General features: G+C 49.6%; 7 protein-coding genes across 7 annotated transcripts; 4 read left to right on the forward strand and 3 right to left on the reverse strand.

Annotated features, from left to right (window-relative positions):
* Window positions 1–661: 661 nt before the first annotated feature.
* FMAN_04222 (uncharacterized protein) lies at window positions 662–3,065 on the forward strand (the record flags this gene model as incomplete). The annotated part of the gene is made up of 2 exons (XM_041829093.1): window positions 662–1,122; window positions 1,214–3,065. The coding sequence occupies 2 exons, from the start codon at window positions 662–664 to the stop codon at window positions 3,063–3,065; spliced, it is 2,313 nt and encodes a 770-aa protein (XP_041679890.1).
* Window positions 3,066–3,373: 308 nt separating this feature from the next.
* On the reverse strand, window positions 3,374–5,887 carry FMAN_04221 (uncharacterized protein; the record flags this gene model as incomplete). Its single annotated transcript, XM_041829094.1, has 1 exon — window positions 3,374–5,887. One exon carries the CDS (start codon window positions 5,885–5,887, stop codon window positions 3,374–3,376), a length of 2,514 nt encoding a protein of 837 aa, XP_041679891.1.
* Window positions 5,888–6,383: 496 nt separating this feature from the next.
* FMAN_04220 (uncharacterized protein) lies at window positions 6,384–6,819 on the forward strand (the record flags this gene model as incomplete). Its single annotated transcript, XM_041829095.1, has 3 exons — window positions 6,384–6,437; window positions 6,576–6,678; window positions 6,731–6,819. 3 exons carry the CDS (start codon window positions 6,384–6,386, stop codon window positions 6,817–6,819), a joined length of 246 nt encoding a protein of 81 aa, XP_041679892.1.
* A 193-nt stretch (window positions 6,820–7,012) lies between these two features.
* FMAN_04219 (putative protein disulfide-isomerase precursor) lies at window positions 7,013–8,188 on the reverse strand (the record flags this gene model as incomplete). Its single annotated transcript, XM_041829096.1, has 2 exons — window positions 7,013–7,617; window positions 7,675–8,188. The coding sequence occupies 2 exons, from the start codon at window positions 8,186–8,188 to the stop codon at window positions 7,013–7,015; spliced, it is 1,119 nt and encodes a 372-aa protein (XP_041679893.1).
* A 1,226-nt stretch (window positions 8,189–9,414) lies between these two features.
* FMAN_04218 (putative 40S ribosomal protein S29) lies at window positions 9,415–9,775 on the forward strand (the record flags this gene model as incomplete). The annotated part of the gene is made up of 3 exons (XM_041829097.1): window positions 9,415–9,476; window positions 9,568–9,667; window positions 9,767–9,775. The coding sequence occupies 3 exons, from the start codon at window positions 9,415–9,417 to the stop codon at window positions 9,773–9,775; spliced, it is 171 nt and encodes a 56-aa protein (XP_041679894.1).
* Window positions 9,776–10,481: 706 nt separating this feature from the next.
* On the reverse strand, window positions 10,482–11,896 carry FMAN_04217 (putative translation elongation factor EF-Tu precursor, mitochondrial; the record flags this gene model as incomplete). Its single annotated transcript, XM_041829099.1, has 2 exons — window positions 10,482–11,615; window positions 11,693–11,896. The coding sequence occupies 2 exons, from the start codon at window positions 11,894–11,896 to the stop codon at window positions 10,482–10,484; spliced, it is 1,338 nt and encodes a 445-aa protein (XP_041679895.1).
* Window positions 11,897–12,965: 1,069 nt separating this feature from the next.
* Window positions 12,966–13,436, forward strand: FMAN_04216 (uncharacterized protein; the record flags this gene model as incomplete). The annotated part of the gene is made up of 1 exon (XM_041829100.1): window positions 12,966–13,436. One exon carries the CDS (start codon window positions 12,966–12,968, stop codon window positions 13,434–13,436), a length of 471 nt encoding a protein of 156 aa, XP_041679896.1.
* Window positions 13,437–14,517: the final 1,081 nt, after the last annotated feature.

Here is a 14,517-nt window from a genome sequence, read left to right on the forward strand (position 1 = left end):
GGAGTGGCGGTGATATCGGTATGAGCCCCATCTATGCCTGTTAATGGATGCTTGATCTGCCCCTGGGATCACAATAGCATTTATGGAAAAGTGATGAGCTATAGAAAGACCTCATTGCGCCCGAGAACCGGGGCTGACACTCACTATCCGCCACTGTTGGGCTGCCCTTATGCGTTTCCATGCGTATCGACTTAGCCCTGTGCTCATCTCTGTGACGACTTGCCTTACTTGCCTTACTTTAGTTTCTTTTGCTTGCTTGTCCACTCTTTGCTACTAGTCCCTCCCAAATCCTTTTATTACCCCGGCTGCTTCTAGTCCTCTGCCACCTTTTTCTTGCAGAAACTTTGATTGTTGACTACCGCTAAAACTACCCTTTCCCTCCACCCTCCTCCGTTTTCTCGGCCGAGAAACGGTTCGATAGAAGACGTGTGGTCGTAGAGCTACCGTGAGGTGAAACGATACCTTAAGGTATCACTACTTACTTGCTGGGTTGCTGAGGAACCTTTACTGTCTAGGTGTACTTATGGCTCAGAGTTGGGTCAGAGAGGAATCTTCATCGTCTCATTCCGAGAGAGCGGGGGGAAGAGAACAAGCACAAGCATATGCACACGCACACGCACACGCACAAAGGCAAGCAAACTCGCATGTATCCTTTACAAATATGAACCATGCGTCCTCTTCGTCGTCAAGGGACAAAGCAGCAGCAACACCAACAACAGAATCACAAGCACAGGTGCAACCTGTTTCAACATTGACGACTACGATCTTCCCAATAACCGATCTGACCACTCATCCGTCCTCTATTCCCCACCCTGCCAGCGTCAACACTTTCAATAGCATCGATATTCCCTATACAGAGAGCTCTTACAGCAGCAGCAACGTCTCTCCTGCTTCAACGAGTACTCCGGCTACTCCTATTACAGGTGCCGGTAATACTGAACGCATCGCTACCACCAGAAGCCCATCTGTCTCTGCTGCCAGCACTTCAACTAAAACCACTTCAGTCGCTTCGACTGCCTCAGCTTCCTCCGACCTTGTTGCACCATCAGCAGCCCCTCCAGCTAAAGCAAAGCGTGTGCGGACAAGTAAGCCAAAAGTCAAGACGGGATGTGCCAATTGCAAGTTCGTCCCCCCAATCCTTATCCCCTATTTCTCAACCTTGGTCGTGTTCGGGTGTAATGGTAGCCAAAATCTCACCTTTGTGGCATTATAGACAAAGGCGAATCAAATGCGACGAGGCTCGTCCAGCTTGTACGCAATGCGTTCGAAGCAACAAAACCTGCACAGGCTACCCACCCCCTAGTCGCAGTTCTCGTCCGTTCGAGGAGATTCGGATCGCTCCAAAGCCGATGCCAGCATACGATGCCCAAGCATCTTCAAGCACTTCCATTGCTCCTCTCCACGGCGACTACCATCTCCTGCCACGTCGGGCCCATCAAAGATCAATTTTGAGGACTACATCCCCAGGGACTACTTCGCCGTCACCTACTACTTACCATCCATCCTCCGTTATGCAGATACAACCAAATGAATCCTTCTACCTTGACATATTCCGCTCACACACTGCTAACGAGCTTTCTGGCTTCTTCAACAACCTCTTCTGGACGCACTATGTATTACAGGCGTGCCACTCTGAAGATGCCATCAAATGTGCTGTTATTGCACTGGGTGCTCTGTATCAGACTCTCGAGCAGACAGCTGTCCTAAACATGCACAGTGGATCGGAGATGGGTGGTGACGCGCGTGTCGAGCTTGTCAGGGGTCATTGGCAAGTTGCCATCAGGAGATATGGTGATGCATGTAATGCTTTGGTGAAACTAAACACCCAAGACCAGAGATCGCACAGGACCTCGATCATGGCGAATGTGCTTCTGGCCTGCTTTGATTCCTTTATTGGTGATCACAGGCAGGCCATTCACCAGATCCAGACGGGACTTGGCCTGCTCGACATCTTCCGCACTCAACAAAGACAAAGACTCCTTCCAGTTTCCGAAAATTCGCTGGAGGAGGAATTGGTTGTCATTTTCACTCGCTTGGCGATTCAAGCAAAGTCCTACGATATGGCATTCCACTTCCCCCAGCCGTTCAGTATAAGGCTCAGCTCACAATCGCAAACACAATCTCCTGGTCCGAGTGGCACAACTACCCCTTCGCAAGAGGAGCCCTTCTCGATCCCAGAAACTTTTACATCTGTTGTCGAAGCTCGAGTGGCCTGTGATGCGTTAAACGCTAGAATTATGAGATACATCGAGGAACTTTTCGCCATGAAGACCGACCTCAAGAGTACCTTACCCCAATCGTGGCTTGACTATGGTCTTCATTTCAAGGATTACCTAGACGCTTGGGGAAAAGCGTTCGACAACCTATTTTTTACACGGCACAATCCTTCTGTCAGCCTTCAGGAGAAAGCTGGCATTGCTGCACTGAAAATGCTGTCCACGAATTCAAGAATCCTGTACCTCATGATGTTCAGTGACAAAGAGTCTGACTTCGACAACTTTCTTCCTCAGTTTCAGACAATTGTTGATCTTGGTACCGAAATAGTCGGTGACGAAGAGAGGCGAGCCGCATCCCGTGATTGCCCCGATCCTGAGCACTGCCAACATCGCCAACGGGAAAATTGGCAAAGTCAGGAATTGTTCCCGGCCATGGGATTCTCAGCTCCGCATCTCAAGCCCAGGTTCGCAGCTGACATAGGAATTGTTGCTCCTCTGTTTGTCGTAGCAACCAAATGCCGCGATCCAGGAACAAGGCGCCGAGCTATTCAGCTTCTACGCAGCAGTGCCCGCCGTGAGGGCATGTGGGATAGCGAGATGGTTGCAAATATTAGTGCATGGGTCATGAATCTTGAGGAGTCAGAAGCGCTGTCTATGGGGGTCGAGTCATATCATGTCGACGGCATCACGAGGCCCATACCACGAATAGTCCCCGAAGAAAAGCGCTTCACAATTCGCTCTGTTGACTTCGACCTTCGAACTCGAGTTGCGGACCTTCAAGTTGGCACTCGCGGTCTGCCACCTGGTATTCCTGATTCTAAATTTCGTCAAACTCGGCTGAACTGGTAGCGAGGCCAGAGGCGTATCGGTGCTCATATTCGTGTTGTATAAATGGTTTACCAGCCGTGTATATAGACATGATCTTTCAAGGAGGTGGTGTTTCGGACTCGGAGTTCAAGGAGGTTGGGAAATGTGTTGAACTAACATATCTATGTTGCGTTATCAATGCAACAAAAACTCTCTTGGGAGACAGACTTTAATAGTACATACAGCGTCTATCATGCATGCCATTCTGGGTTCTAAACATCTCAAATTCGCGCTATTGCTCACCAGTGCCACCCACGTGTAAAGGTGCGAATTTCCATCTTCTACCGGTATTACAAGGGTGGTAGCTCCTCTCGACATATGGGACACTGAAGTCGAAATCGCATCCAACCTTCCAAGCAAGCACTGTGAAATATATGCCTGCAAGGCGTGACCATGTATAAACGACGAGCGAAGACGCCAGCAACGCCGGTGTCTTCGTCTTCGGCAGTGAGCACGGGCACCTCCAAGACTTCACGACAAATTGCGCAGTCGATACTCCTCGTCGTGCTTTGCTTCTTACTGCCATCATCAACTGATGATCGGGCACGCTCGATACCAGGTGTGTCATCAACAACCAAGCCAATTGGCAAACCACCAGCTTCGAGACTATCCTCGCGAAGGACAGGATGGTAGTCCCAAGCATCAGGGGCCCAGCCAGCGGGAATGCCAAAGCGGGGACCGATAATGTCTTGTGCGGCAAGAATGATAAGCTGTATCCAAAGCCAGGCGCAAAAGACAAGGAAGGCATGCCGATCTGAGCGAGCATAAAGAAAATTGTCTTCTTTGATCCAGAAATAAGCTACGGGGAGGAGTCGTAAGATGGACTGGCCAACAACGAATGGCCAGGCAAGAGCTCGCCGGCAGTTTCGACGAGTATTACGGAGAATTTGAGGGATCCAGAGGGATAGATAGACGAGGACACACAAATTCAGGAACAATGACCTCAGATTGGGATACCATGTTGTAGAAGAAATGGCCAGGAATATAATACACAGGGAGGAGAGAATCATGCGGCCGATGATGCTCTGGAAGGATTGGGGGGCTTCCTCAGCACGTTGCGCAGTTGTGGCGCCAGGGACTGCAGCAGCAGCAGCAATCTCGGCATCAACATCTTGATCGGAGGGAACAATCACAGGCTGTTGCTGAGATCGAGGCGGGGGAGGCATGGCCGGTTGGTGTGCTGTCACAGGCTCCGGCAAGAGTGATCTGACTGAAGTCGTTGCAGCGGGTAGTTCGGTGCCATTGGTGTTATCACCCATGCTGTTTGCTTCCCGCTCACGTCGAGGCCGGGCTTCAGGGAGCTGAACTTCATGGACTTTGGCGAGAAAGCTTCCACCAATGGTCATGGACAGGAATGCGGCAAACAAGAGGGCCAATGTCGGCAGAAAGGTGGCGCCAGCAGATGAGACCCAAGTTGCAGCAGCAGTGAAGGTCATGCCGTCAACCATGAGCATCATGGCGATAGTCCAAAAACTCACTCGGCCCATGGTCGACGGGGTACAGGACTCGCGCATCTGGTTCTTGAGGAGATTGACCTGACCAAATACAACGATTGCGTAGACAAGAATCCATGTTTTGACCTGGTATAGTTGAACCTCTATCTTCATGCCTGTTAAGTGCTGGGCCTCGCTTGGGCCAAAATCTGGTGGTCCTTTGGTCTCTAGGAAGAAGCCGCAGTCTGGAGAGTAGATGATAGCTGACATTTGGAGTTTGGGTATCTTCGGGATGGGTGCGCCAACAGGTGATTGTAACTCCGACTCAATAGCGTCGATAACAGCCTCTAACGCGTCCCTCGATGATTCCTGGGAATCTATGTTGAAATGGGTCCGACTTGGTGGAAAGACTTGCGCATACATAACATATTCGCAGTGTGGCGATGGATTAGTAGTGTATAGAGGGTTTTCCAGATCTGAAGTCCATGGCACAGTCTGGTCTGCATATATGTTCTCCCTCTTTGTCGCAATGGTGTGGGCAATCGACTCGTTAAGTAGCCTCTGACTAGACTGGAAGAAATCCTCACTTGGTGTAAGGTGCGGCAAGCCGAATATGCCCTCGAACTTCTCGCTGGTGGTGGTCATCAAAACCACACCCTGACGTGGCCAATGAACACCCCATAGCCTCATTTCCCAGTCATGGCCAGAGCCATGGGTATCCTCAATAGTCGTCGTGCCCTTGACACTCCGTATGAGACCCCCGGCGACGGGGACGCTACTTTCAGTTGGCAATTGCTCATACTCGTTGATGGTTTGATTCCCTTCTAGGCGCAGCATCATGCGACCAGTGCGACCAGTGATGTTACGCGCCCAAGGCACGTTATCACCAATCCAGTCCATATCAGGAGCAATTTTGCTCAGATTGTAGCTGTTATATCCTCTAGAGATAGAGGCTTTTGGCTTGACCCATTCTCCATGAACAGTCCCTGATGCATTCAGCCATATAGGCTCACCATGTCCAGTGTCCCACAGATTATGTTGTCCAACAGGTGGTATGGCATGTCGGCTTAAGGCCAAACTCCGCTCACGGAACCTTTTCAAACCGCCCCAAGAGAGGTTGTCATCCGCACGAAAACCCGTAAGATTTAAGAAAGACGGCTTCGCCTTGGAGTCCTTCCCTAGGACTGGTGCGAAATCGCCCCATCGCGAAGCATTCAGCACGTCCAGAGCATCCTGAAAATGATCAAGTCTCTCGCCAGCGAGATCGGAAAGAGTCAGAGACTGACTTGAGTAGTCGCTATCGGGAAAGACGAGCCATATAATGAAAACAATAAATATAAGTGTAGCGATTGGATGTTGGGCTTGAGGCATGATGGATGGATGACCCACGATAGCAAGCGACTATCACTGTATCATGCTAAATTTGGTTTAGTCGTCGATCCAAGACGACGTGGTAATGACTGAGAGATTGAGTGTGATGAGGAAATAGGTTCGTAGATGTATGCGGTGGCTGATACTTGGTGGCTGGTCAGCCTCTCCTCATAAGATATTGTTTGAGCTATGAGACCTGGCGTTCATGGAAGTGGTACGTATCGCAACTCAGTGGTTGTAGCTGATGAGGTGGTGCTAAAAAGAAATGCCGTATCCGTCTATTTTCCGGCACAGTATGAATAGGGGCAGTTCAGCAGCATCAAACAAACCAGGTACCGCCAGACACAACTACCAACGCACATATACACGCTCACAAGACAAACATTGCATCTCAGAATCCACTTTGAGCACCTCAGTATCTCTCTATTAGACTCTTTCTTCTTCAGTTTTGTTCATTCGACACACCGTCCTTTCATCCTCCTATCCCAATATCATGATGGCTAGTAACGAGCCGCAACCAGATCCAACAGCCAACAGCAAGACTGAAAATGTATGTTTTATTCTTCCGCGATTCAAGCAACCACATCTGGATTCATTTTGTGCAATATCGCACTGAGAACGCTTAAGTTGGGCTGCAAGGCCTTCATGGATAGTTTCAACAGCACCGCTGACTCGTTCTTTGTCACAGCCTTCAGATGATGCTCGCGCCGATGTCACAGCCGCTGTTGAGGAGCTCCTAAACTCTCTGTCTAACAAATTTGCCGGCGTCTCGTCAGAAATCTTTGCGAAAAGTGAGTATCTAAGGGCTCCTGTTCCGCATCATCCCGCTAACATAGTGTGAAGTGGATGAGATGTCTCGGAGGCTGGATAATCTCGAAGCAGCTCTTCAAGAGAGCAAGGCGAAAGATGGAGGATCAACAAAGTCGTCGTAAAATTTGCGTTCAATAAGAGATACACGGTGTTTGGGCTTTCTCTTGGTTGTTTCGATTCATCACATGCAAATAGAAGTGCTAATATGTCTCGTTACGATTTTATCATGTCGAGTCTAGTCGACTAAGATCCAAATACATAAAACCCTTTGATTCGTGACTTCCTCCCCGCTCTCATTTATTATATAATGGTCCTTTACAGTTCATCCTTGATCTCTTCGGCCTTCTCCTCGACCTTTTGGGTAAACTTGCGAAGAACGTTCGTCTTCTGCTGAATCTGGTCACGCTTGGTGGGGGCCAGTCCACCCTTAGTAAGGATGCCGTCCAAACGAGCGAGCTCCTTCGACACCCAGTCATTGTTAGAGCTCAGCTTGTCAAACACGCGCACGTAGTACTCGGCGTATGTTTTCTGAGCAGAATCGGTGAGGGTCTCAACCTCCTTCTTGACCTCCTCGGCGACGTCGGCGATGGCAGCACCGCCTGTGATCTTGGCCACGAGCGTGTCAAGAGACTGAACGGTACCAGCAACAGTGTCAAGACCACCGCCGGTGACTCGGTGAGTTCCGGCATGCTCATTGACCCAGTCAACAAAAGCTTGCTCACTGCGTCCACTTTCGTAGGCTACAGCCTTCTTGCTGCCAGCAGGGAACCACTTAATGGTTGGGTAGGACTTAACACCTTGCTCCTCAGCCACTGCCTTGCTGTTGGGGGCTTCAGCGTCAACTTTGGCGATCAGGACATTCTTCTCGTTTACGAATGTGTTGGCGAGGTCTTCCCAGGTAGGGGCGAGGCTCTTGCAGTCTGGAATATGTCAAGATTAGTGAGATTGAACGAAAGCATGGCGCAGGGAACACTAACGTCCACACCACGGAGCGGTAAAAGCGACAAGAACATGCTTGTCGCCACCAATGGCCTTGGGAAATGTCGCATCGTTGAGGTAGGTAACCTCGCTGGGCAGCTCAAGCTTCTTCTTGGGTTTTACACCAGTCTTTTCAACGATGAAATTGGTCAGACTCTCAAGGTCGCGGCCAGACTTGTAATCCTGAGGCTTGCTGCTCTTTCCATCGAAGAACTTGAGGGTAGGAAAACCCTGGATACCAAATCGCTTGCCAAGCTCACGCTGAGCATCAGCGTCGACTTTGGCGATTTGGACCTTGTCCTTTGCGTACTCGTAGGTATTGGCTAGGTCCTCCCAAACGGGAGCAAGCGTCTTGCAGTGTCCACACCACGGAGCGAAGAACTCGACGAGCGTAGGTTTGCCGGACTTGAGAACGATATCGTCAAAATTAGAGGGAAGTAATTCGATGACGGCGGATTTGGCTGCGACGGTAGCGGCAAGGGCGCTCAGCACGAAGCTCTTGATAAGAACCATTTCTTATGATGAACTCGATTCGATTGTCTTTGGATATAAGAGAAGTAAAGAAGAGAAAAGAAAAGCAAAATGAAGCAAAGCACTGTCTGCAATCAGATAGGTGCTTGTTTCTGGAGGGTTGCTTGGAAATCCACCAGAGATGCCAGCTTGCATAGGAATGTCCGGTGTAGGTGGATATCCCTGTAGGTTAAAGCGGGACCTAAAGCTACCTTGAGGTGAGCTGGCGCTGTATTGGTCAGCTATTGTACATACAACAGCACATAGTTTGGATTACAGCCTTTTCGATGAAGTGTCCTCGATTAAAGTTCTCTTTGGTTCTCTCAAACTCATCATATCGGATAGTATCCTTGGAGTCACTATTTACAGAAATTAATAGCCCTCAACCTCAGGTGTGGGCTACTCAATTGCCTATATGCTGTGTGTTAATAAGAATCTAAGCACAACTATCGTATAAATTCAATGATGCAGCAAGGTGAACGAGACTTGGCGGTTTGGAGCCTGCGTAACAGACAAACAAAGTACATCGAGCATCTTCATATAAACAGGCCGTCGATGGGCATCTAAACTTAGAGCTTCTTGAACTACCATGTTCACGATAAGAGTGCTGTGGTTCTTACAAATGACCCCGCCGAGGCTCTTTTAGCTTCAACCCCAGCTTCCAAGTTGGATTTTCTAAAGAAATTTGAGAATATGCTTGGCTACTGCCTGAATCTTTGCATAGATTCACATCAGAAGCATTGTGCATATAGGCGGTCAAACGAAGTACAATCTTCACGGATATTCCTTGAGAGCAACTCGCAAGCAGAAGGCAGCTCGCGATCCTTGACAATCCCGCCGTGTCAGAAAAGAGTGACCACCCCAGCAGCAACATGATACTGCCCTCACAATGATACACAGAAAATTCAGGGATGGTATATTCAAGCTCATGCCGAAATCGAGCTTAACCTATTGGTGCGAACAAGCCCAGACACTCATGTTCGTTTGGTCTTCAGTGGATGTCAGGGTAACCTTGTTGGACAGCTCCGTGTCAGTGGAGGAGGTGAGCGGGTCCATGTATTGTCCCGGGTCATTGATAGTCCGGGGTCCGATATGCCCTGCTTGAACTGGGGCTGCGGACCTAGTAGGTGCACACAAGTCAAGTGTAAAATTTCCAGCGGCAACCAACTCGCGAAATCAAATCATCCCGCAACCCTTCGAGCTTTCGGCCTTCAATCATCACCGCAACGATGTCTCACGAAAGCGTCTGGAACTCCCGACCCCGAAACTACGGCAAGGGCTCTCGCAGCTGGTACGAATATATATCTCCTTTGCCCAAAATTCCATGCGCCCGATGGCGTCGAAATCATCGACCGAAAACAATTGATGCTAACATATCGTAGCCGCGTCTGCAAGCACAAGGCTGGTCTCATCCGAAAGTACGACCTCAACCTGTGCCGTCAGTGCTTCCGTGAGAAGGCCAAGGATATCGGCTTCAACAAGGTGAGTTTTAATCGAGCTGAATCACTATGTGCCCCGACACCCAGGGCGACGTCCAGTCAAGTAGTGGGAACAACGAAACTGACCCAGGATTGCCTTCAGTACCGATAAACGATCATGACGCCCGGTTTTCTCGTGTAAGGGATGGGGGGGACTGCTAGAGAGCAAAGTATTGTGTGGATGGGGAGAAACTCTCAGCAGAACGTCAAAGGCCTCGCGGTAACAAAAAAGAGCACTCGGAGGGCGGCCGCTTGGAACAGGAGTTTTATGGCTTGCTTGGGTCCCTCAGGAAGATCGTGCGTTTGACGAAAATCCTCCGAGGATAGACGAATACCATTGCATCGGACCTCGATCATGTCTCTGTGTCCTGTCTTATCCTCCAACTTTTGCGCATGACCAGCCTGTGGCTATGGAGTGCATCGGGTCAATGTGATTAATGACAATCCTAAAGAACAACTCCAAGTGCTGGCCCTCACGCATCCTTGAAGACCCTGCTGTGCTCATCAAATGTTGATCCAGTCATCGTTACGTGTCACGGCCACAATCACCATCATACTGCCGCAATGGACAAATGATTGGAGGCGAAACGATTTTTTAAGTTTATAAGTCTTATTACTGCCTCCCCTAGATTTTATCTAATTCGGATCACCAAGAAGGTGGGAGGAAGCAGAGCGGAGATCTTTGAGCCCCAAGGCCAGCTAAATAAATATACAGGAGCCAAAATGGACTCAAAGAAAGACATTGCATGATTGTACATAAGCGTAATAATTCGTACACCGTCCCCGTTAACCTTTTCATTTCTTGTCTAAAGCGCCGCTTATTTGAGGATGCGAGTGCAGAGACCAGTAGCGACAGTTCGACCACCCTCGCGGATGTTGAATCGCTGACCAACCTCGATGGCATTGGGGTGACCCATGGTGACAACCATCTCGGTGTTGTCGCCAGGCATGACCATCTTGCTGGAGGCATCCTCAGTACCCTCAGGGAAAGTCAGGTCAATGGACTCATCTGCGGTTCGGAGATAGAGCTGGGGTCGGTAGTGCTCCTGGAAACCGGTGTGTCGGCCACCCTCCTCCTTGGAGAGGACATAGAGGGAAGCGAGGAACTGGGTGTGAGACTTCACGGTGCCAGGAGCGCAGACGACCATACCACGGCGGACATCCTCACGGCGAACACCTCGGATGAGGAGACCAGAGTTGTCACCAGCCTGGGACTGCTCACAAGACTTCTTGAAGGTCTCGATGTCGGTAACCTTGGTCTTGATAACCTCCTGACCCTTTCCAACAAGCTCGATCTCCTGGTCACGCTTCAGAACACCACGCTCCACTCGGCCAGACACGACAGTTCCACGGCCAGCAATGGAGAAGACATCCTCGACGGACATAAGGAAGGGCTTGTCAAGGTCACGCTCGGGGGTTGGGATCCACTCGTCGACGGCAGCAAGAAGCTCATCAATCTTCTCGGTGCCAATCTCAGGGCGCTGGTTCTGGAGAGACATGAGAGCCGAGCCCATGATGACGGGAGTGTCGTCGCCTTCAAAGCCATAGGTGTTAAGAAGCTCGCGCATCTCCATCTCGACGAGCTCAAGCATCTCCGGGTCATCAATGGCATCGACCTTGTTGACAAAGACCACAATTCGCTGGACACCAACCTGACGAGCGAGGAGCAAGTGTTCACGGGTCTGGGGCATCTGTCCATCGGAGGCAGCAACTACGATGATAGCACCGTCCATGTTGGCTGCACCAGTAATCATGTTCTTGATATAATCGGCGTGACCAGGGCAATCGACGTGGGAGTAGTGGCGGTTGTCGGTGGCGTACTCGATGTGTGCGGTCGAGATGGTGATACCACGCTTTCGCTCCTCAGGAGCCTTGTCAATGGCACCATATTCAAGGAAGTTGGCGAGGCCCTTGTCGGCCTGTCGCTTTGTGATGGCAGCAGAAAGAGTGGTCTATGATGAAGAGTCAGCTGGGCTTTGAGAAAGAAAGAGAGGGGAGGGGTTGTAGGATCTAGAGGACGCAGTCATACCTTGCCGTGATCGACGTGACCAATTGTACCGATGTTCACATGAGGCTTTGATCGCTCAAAAACAGCATATGTGCGGTAGAGGTTGAGGACACCGGATGTGTTCTGCTTGCTGAAGGCGGACTGAAGAGGGTTGACGGGGTTAGCCCGTAGACCTTGTCGGGCGGTGCGCAGGAAAGGCGCAAGGGATCGGAAAGCGGTCGACATTGTAACGGCTCCTCTAGATAGTATAAATGACAATTAAAAACGAGACGGGGCGGAGAGAAAGGGGAACAGAAGCGAGAAACCCACGATGGTGCTGTCGGGGTGCACGATAGAGACGGAGATGGAGATGGGACACGGCTATAATGAGGCCTCGAAATTTTCTCGAGCTATCAGGTCAGGCCTCTTGTCTCGCTCTAAAGGTGTCTGTTCGGGAATGGATATCTGGTGGAGCCAACCCGCCAGTTTTACACCCACTCAGACCACAAGGAAATAAAAAGGTAGATCACGTGGAGTTGATGAAGCTGATATTCCGTAAAGTTCCTGTACTTATGACCTATTTACTACTAAATACAAGGTATGAATGTTTTGTTTTTTTTTGAGAGAGAGAGAGAGAGAAGCTGTAAAGCTTTATGGTTTCATAGGCGTATGAGTTACACTTTTGTATTGGCGGCAATGGTACCCTTCAGGTTCCAGATTCCTACTAATACACTGGAATGTCTCGACGACTCTGGATTATATAAGTAGTGTACTTAGCCTACTATCCGTCAATGCCCTCAGGGCGTTTTAAATAAGTCTCGGGATCAGTAGGAATTGAATTACTGTAGCATATCTTGAGTGATTAGGATTCTTCTTCATTAAAGCAATTCGCGAAGCACTGCCAATCATATACATTCAACAATAGCATAATGCCATGGAAGTATCCTGTACCCTCATCTTATTTGCGGGTTCCAGAATTTGACCAGTGAGACGGGTCCGTCGGAGAAGACCAACTAAAAGGAACCTTCCAAGTCGCGCGCCATATAAAAATCTCAACCGCAGCACCTCAACTCACAAGCTTCGACATCTTTCCCTCTCCTCACTGAAGCATTACTCCTTATACTATTCTGGCACCATTATTCCCGTCGCTTTCAACTGCAACACCTGGACATCTTCACCAATACGATTATCAAACTCACCTGCTTGAAACGCGACAGTCTCTTCAGACCCTCAACAGCGACCACAGCAACATCCTAGTAGAGCAGGTTCATTCACAAACCCATCGCCCATTTCAGAGTACCTGGAAACGCTTAAAATGGATCCTGTTGGTCAACAACAGCAACACCAGGGCGAGCAGCCTGAACTCAATGCCTTTGGAAAACTCACTGCTCAGTTCCTGCAGTATGGAGCAAATGCATCCAACAACATTTCAAACGCCTTCGACAGCATGGACACAAAAGCATGGCTCCGTCTCACCGTCATTGTCGGTGGCTATATGCTGCTGCGCCCCTTGTTCCTCAAGTTCGTTACTAAGGGGGCTGTCCAAAAGTTGGAGGATGATGATGCCCGCGAAAAGCGCAAGGCACAAATTTCTCCCAATGAGCTACGTGGTCTAGTTGAGGATGAGCCTGAGATTGACGAGGAGGGCGATGGCACTGGTGCCGATTGGGGCCAGAAGGCTAGAGTGAGGCAGAGGACTATGCTGAAGGATCTTCTCGAAGCTGAGGAACGAAGGAGGGAGGAAGAGGAGGAAGATAAGGATATCGCTGATCTTCTAGAGGACTAGACTCTGGTCATCTGGGCTTCTTTGGGCGCATTGGTGGGGAGTTTCTGATTTGGTTGATTGAAAGTGACAAGAGGGTCATATCGTGGGTTGCAAGCACATCTCCTAGACTGGCCACTGACTTGATCGAAAACTTGGACACCTCCACTTCGGTTTCTCGTAAAACGCAGGTTTCCCAGTGAGGCTGATTCTTTTGATCAGAATGAATCCCACCAGACCATACTGATGATCTGAGAAAGCGGAAGAATGAAGCAGTCTGAAGCATAATATTATTACATTTGTATAGTCTCGCCGTTGTTTGGGACCATAGAGATTATTGAGTTAACGTACGGAGTAGAATGACCATGCTTATTCGATAGGTAAACTATATCTAGAATACAACCAGAGGTTCCAAGCGAATGTGGTTCACGTTGACCGGGGAACAGGCACAAGGGTCAAGTAGTCAAGCATGGCAGCGCTGGAACCACACATGTGAGAAAACATTAAGACAGAGTCGACAATCTAACCCGAGGAATACAATGATAAATTGTTTTTACGTGTGGATTTACAAGTATTTATGGCACCTGCAACTAGCGACAGCATTATCTACAAGCACCCGTGACTATAGGCACTTAGAGTAGGCTGCCGTATACCAGATTTTGATAGCCCTGCAAGGCATGAGAGCACTATGTAAGTGCTGGGCATAGGCGTTGGCCCTCAGCATAGCCGCGATTGTCCCACTCGAATATACGAAAGGCATTATTATCTATCGATATGACTGGCAATCCTTCCAGCGTTAGATAGCGACTAAAAAGAAGTAATTGTCCTGGAGGTTATTTGAAGTACCTAATCTGGTGGCATGTGAAGATCCGCCTGCTGTATTACTATGTACAACCGTTCGATGCTGCATGAAGTTCTCTGTCCGGTTACCGACGGGAGACATGATATCCATGATCCATCTTGTGGTGATACGTTACCCTTGAGCAAATCGGTGATTTTTAGAGTGGCTTTAATGGCGTGCAAATCGAAACGTAGGAGGGGCAACCTGGCGGGGGTATTGGAGAGGGGTGGCAGGGTAGATGCCCGGGCAGCTGCCCACCAAGAG

This window comes from Fusarium mangiferae, assembly GCF_900044065.1.
Source record: "Fusarium mangiferae strain MRC7560 genome assembly, contig: FMAN_scaffold003, whole genome shotgun sequence".
In the NCBI taxonomy this organism is placed as follows: Eukaryota; Fungi; Ascomycota; class Sordariomycetes; order Hypocreales; family Nectriaceae; genus Fusarium; species Fusarium mangiferae.